The sequence below is a fragment of the Trifolium pratense genome, linkage group LG4, assembly GCF_020283565.1.
Source record: "Trifolium pratense cultivar HEN17-A07 linkage group LG4, ARS_RC_1.1, whole genome shotgun sequence".
Lineage (NCBI taxonomy): Eukaryota > Viridiplantae > Streptophyta > Magnoliopsida > Fabales > Fabaceae > Trifolium > Trifolium pratense.
The window spans coordinates 54,909,911-54,914,416 of NC_060062.1; the positions used below are offsets into that span (position 1 = coordinate 54,909,911).

At 33.1% G+C, this 4,506-nt stretch overlaps 2 protein-coding genes across 4 annotated transcripts; both read right to left on the bottom strand.

Moving 5' to 3' along the window:
- Positions 1–1,759, bottom strand: LOC123923655 (pre-mRNA-splicing factor cwc-21-like). 2 transcript variants are annotated; one of them, XM_045976352.1, is made up of 2 exons: positions 1,699–1,759; positions 1–491 (listed from the first exon to the last, which is right to left on the bottom strand). In XM_045976352.1, the coding sequence occupies exon 2, from the start codon at positions 471–473 to the stop codon at positions 138–140; it is 336 nt and encodes a 111-aa protein (XP_045832308.1). In that variant the 5' UTR covers positions 474–491; positions 1,699–1,759; the 3' UTR covers positions 1–137. The 2 variants fall into 2 exon arrangements, with proteins under 2 accessions (XP_045832308.1, XP_045832309.1); XM_045976353.1 differs by lacking the exon at positions 1,699–1,759 and adding an exon at positions 729–740.
- Positions 1,760–2,556: 797 nt separating this feature from the next.
- On the bottom strand, positions 2,557–3,830 carry LOC123923658 (pre-mRNA-splicing factor cwc-21-like). Of its 2 annotated transcripts, none has more exons than XM_045976356.1 (2): positions 3,770–3,830; positions 2,557–3,047 (listed from the first exon to the last, which is right to left on the bottom strand). In XM_045976356.1, exon 2 carries the CDS (start codon positions 3,027–3,029, stop codon positions 2,694–2,696), a length of 336 nt encoding a protein of 111 aa, XP_045832312.1. In that variant the 5' UTR covers positions 3,030–3,047; positions 3,770–3,830; the 3' UTR covers positions 2,557–2,693. The 2 variants fall into 2 exon arrangements, with proteins under 2 accessions (XP_045832312.1, XP_045832313.1); XM_045976357.1 differs by lacking the exon at positions 3,770–3,830 and adding an exon at positions 3,285–3,296.
- Positions 3,831–4,506: the final 676 nt, after the last annotated feature.

A 4,506-nucleotide genomic window follows, 5' to 3' on the forward strand; every position in this document is an offset into this window, starting at 1 on the left:
CAAAAAGCTATGCACAACAAAAACCAATTAACAATTAATACACTTCAAAAATTTTGGTAAAGCAATGACAGAACCAACAAATTCATCAATTGGAATCATATGTCATACTCATACACAAATATCTAAAATCCAAAAACTCACTTGTCCAAATTAGAATCATTTTCGTCAGCTGCAGCCTCCAAGCTATTGCGAGCCTCCTCGAGTTTCTCAGCGATCTCAGCATCAGTATAACCCTGATCAATTAACTTGTCTTCAAGAATAACAAGTTTGAGCTGAATCTGACGCTTACGATCATGCTCAAGAATCTCTTTGTTAGCCTTTCTGGAAACACCAGCAGTACCCTGATCTCCTTCAAAGCCCTTCATATTCTCAGCAACCTTGGAAGTTCTCGGCTTGACGAAGAACTTGTTGCTCTGAATGTAGCCATTGGTACCAGACCCTCTTGGAGTTTGTAACCCTATTCCGTTATACATATTGTGACAAAGCAACAACTGCAATTGAAAACCCAAAAAATCATATAAGAAACCCTAATATCAACTTAAATTCACAGATCTTAAATAAATAAATATATATCTGATGCAATTAACAAATTGAACGGCAAAATGAAAAAAGATGAGAAACCCTAATTTAAACGACGGCAATTAACAGATAAAAAGCTGAGCGTAGAAGAAAAAGAAGAATATGTCTGAATCTGTGATCCGAGACAAGAAAACAAAGAGTAGTAATACCTGTTATCGATGTGGAAGAAGAATTATCGCGACTCAAAGAAATAGAGAAGCCACAATGTTGTTGATACTTTATTTATGATGATGATGATATTTGATTTGATATTTTATCATATACTTATGGCTTAATTAGTTAAATGGTCCCTTAGAGTGTGTTTGGATGAGGATTTTATCATATACTTAGGTTATTTTGTCGATTTTAGCATCCAAACGCACTGTAAGGGACCATTTAATGATGGTTAATCACTTTAATTCGATTCGCACCGTGTTATTCAATTAGTTTATCGCTTGCATAGATTACATTGAATAGGAATTGACATAAACTTTGAGCGCTTAGCAAAAAGTGTTGATTGAATTCAGTAAGGATATTATTCTGTCATTAGTAGCGCTTGTTTACTATTGCCTATGATAAAAAGCTGAGCGTAGAAGAAAAAGAAGAATATGTCTGAATCTGTGATCCGAGACAAGAAAACGAAGAGTAGTAATACCTGTTATCGATGTGGAAGAAGAATTATCGCGACTCAAAGAAATAGAGAAGCCACAATGTTGTTGATACTTTATTTATGATGATGATGATATTTGATTTGATATTTTATCATATACTTATGGCTTAATTAGTTAAATGGTCCCTTAGAGTGTGTTTGGATGAGGATTTTATCATATACTTAGGTTATTTTGTCGATTTTAGCATCCAAACGCACTGTAAGGGACCATTTAATGATGGTTAATCACTTTAATTCGATTCGCACCGTGTTATTCAATTAGTTTATCGCTTGCATAGATTACATTGAATAGGAATTGACATAAACTTTGAGCGCTTAGCAAAAAGTGTTGATTGAATTCAGTAAGGATATTATTCTGTCATTAGTAGCGCTTGTTTACTATTGCCTATGATAAAAAGCTGAGCATAGAAGAAAAAGAAGAATATGTCTGAATCTGTGATCCGAGACAAGAAAACGAAGAGTAGTAATACCTGTTATCGATGTGGAAGAAGAATTATCGCGACTCAAAGAAATAGAGAAGCCACAATGTTGTTGATACTTTATTTATGATGATGATGATATTTGATTTGATATTTTATCATATACTTATGGCTTAATTAGTTAAATGGTCCCTTAGAGTGTGTTTGGATGAGGATTTTATCATATACTTAGGTTATTTTGTCGATTTTAGCATCCAAACGCACTGTAAGGGACCATTTAATGATGCTTAATCACTTTAATTCGATTCGCACCGTGTTATTCAATTAGTTTATCGCTTGCATAGATTACATTGAATAGGAATTGACATAAACTTTGAGCGCTTAGCAAAAAGTGTTGATTGAATTCAGTAAGGATATTATTCTGTCATTAGTAGCGCTTGTTTACTATTGCCTATGATTAGTTGAACGCATTTGACGCTTGTTTGAATGGAATTCGTATAAAATTGGTAACGCTTGTTTAATTCGGTTTTATAAATCAACCAGAACATAAGCATATAACGAATTTATTCTTTGTGAACCATATGATAGAATCAAGAACGAGTTACCTAAGCCAATGAATTGATCGTTTTAAATCAATTAAATTTCACATTTTTCTTACGTTCTGTTAACAAACCAAACCCCCCCATAATTTACAGTTTTTGAATTGTTTCTAATATAGATAAGCCGATTGTGAGTCTTCGGAGACGACCAAGGTTAACTGCCTTGTATTACTTTTTATTTAAATTATTATTTGACCACGAAACGACCGTGATCACATACTATTCAACTTTAATTAATAATTATAATCATATATATAATCTCCTACAACAACAATAACACCAATAAAAATAATTTCTCCATAATCAAAAACAAAAAGCTATGCACAACAAAAACCAATTAACAATTAATACACTTCAAAAATTTTGGTAAAGCAATGACAGAACCAACAAATTCATCAATTGGAATCATATGTCATACTCATACACAAATATCTAAAATCCAAAAACTCACTTGTCCAAATTAGAATCATTTTCGTCAGCTGCAGCCTCCAAGCTATTGCGAGCCTCCTCGAGTTTCTCAGCGATCTCAGCATCAGTATAACCCTGATCAATTAACTTGTCTTCAAGAATAACAAGTTTGAGCTGAATCTGACGCTTACGATCATGCTCAAGAATCTCTTTGTTAGCCTTTCTGGAAACACCAGCAGTACCCTGATCTCCTTCAAAGCCCTTCATATTCTCAGCAACCTTGGAAGTTCTCGGCTTGACGAAGAACTTGTTGCTCTGAATGTAGCCATTGGTACCAGACCCTCTTGGAGTTTGTAACCCTATTCCGTTATACATATTGTGACAAAGCAACAACTGCAATTGAAAACCCAAAAAATCATATAAGAAACCCTAATATCAACTTAAATTCACAGATCTTAAATAAATAAATATATATCTGATGCAATTAACAAATTGAACGGCAAAATGAAAAAAGATGAGAAACCCTAATTTAAACGACGGCAATTAACAGATAAAAAGCTGAGCGTAGAAGAAAAAGAAGAATATGTCTGAATCTGTGATCCGAGACAAGAAAACAAAGAGTAGTAATACCTGTTATCGATGTGGAAGAAGAATTATCGCGACTCAAAGAAATAGAGAAGCCACAATGTTGTTGATACTTTATTTATGATGATGATGATATTTGATTTGATATTTTATCATATACTTATGGCTTAATTAGTTAAATGGTCCCTTAGAGTGTGTTTGGATGAGGATTTTATCATATACTTAGGTTATTTTGTCGATTTTAGCATCCAAACGCACTGTAAGGGACAATTTAATGATGGTTAATCACTTTAATTCGATTCGCACCGTGTTATTCAATTAGTTTATCGCTTGCATAGATTACATTGAATAGGAATTGACATAAACTTTGAGCGCTTAGCAAAAAGTGTTGATTGAATTCAGTAAGGATATTATTCTGTCATTAGTAGCGCTTGTTTACTATTGCCTATGATAAAAAGCTGAGCATAGAAGAAAAAGAAGAATATGTCTGAATCTGTGATCCGAGACAAGAAAACGAAGAGTAGTAATACCTGTTATCGATGTGGAAGAAGAATTATCGCGACTCAAAGAAATAGAGAAGCCACAATGTTGTTGATACTTTATTTATGATGATGATGATATTTGATTTGATATTTTATCATATACTTATGGCTTAATTAGTTAAATGGTCCCTTAGAGTGTGTTTGGATGAGGATTTTATCATATACTTAGGTTATTTTGTCGATTTTAGCATCCAAACGCACTGTAAGGGACCATTTAATGATGCTTAATCACTTTAATTCGATTCGCACCGTGTTATTCAATTAGTTTATCGCTTGCATAGATTACATTGAATAGGAATTGACATAAACTTTGAGCGCTTAGCAAAAAGTGTTGATTGAATTCAGTAAGGATATTATTCTGTCATTAGTAGCGCTTGTTTACTATTGCCTATGATTAGTTGAACGCATTTGACGCTTGTTTGAATGGAATTCGTATAAAATTGGTAACGCTTGTTTAATTCGGTTTTATAAATCAACCAGAACATAAGCATATAACGAATTTATTCTTTGTGAACCATATGATAGAATCAAGAACGAGTTACCTAAGCCAATGAATTGATCGTTTTAAATCAATTAAATTTCACATTTTTCTTACGTTCTGTTAACAAACCAAACCCCCCCATAATTTACAGTTTTTGAATTGTTTCTAATATAGATAAGCCGATTGTGAGTCTTCGGAGACGACCAAGGTTAACTGCCTTGTATTACTTTTTATTTAAATTATT

Bases quoted from the DNA above. Each gene is read 5' to 3' on its own strand.
- LOC123923655 (XM_045976352.1), bottom strand. From the start codon at position 473: ATGTATAACGGAATAGGGTTACAAACTCCAAGAGGGTCTGGTACCAAT.
- LOC123923658 (XM_045976356.1), bottom strand. From the start codon at position 3,029: ATGTATAACGGAATAGGGTTACAAACTCCAAGAGGGTCTGGTACCAAT.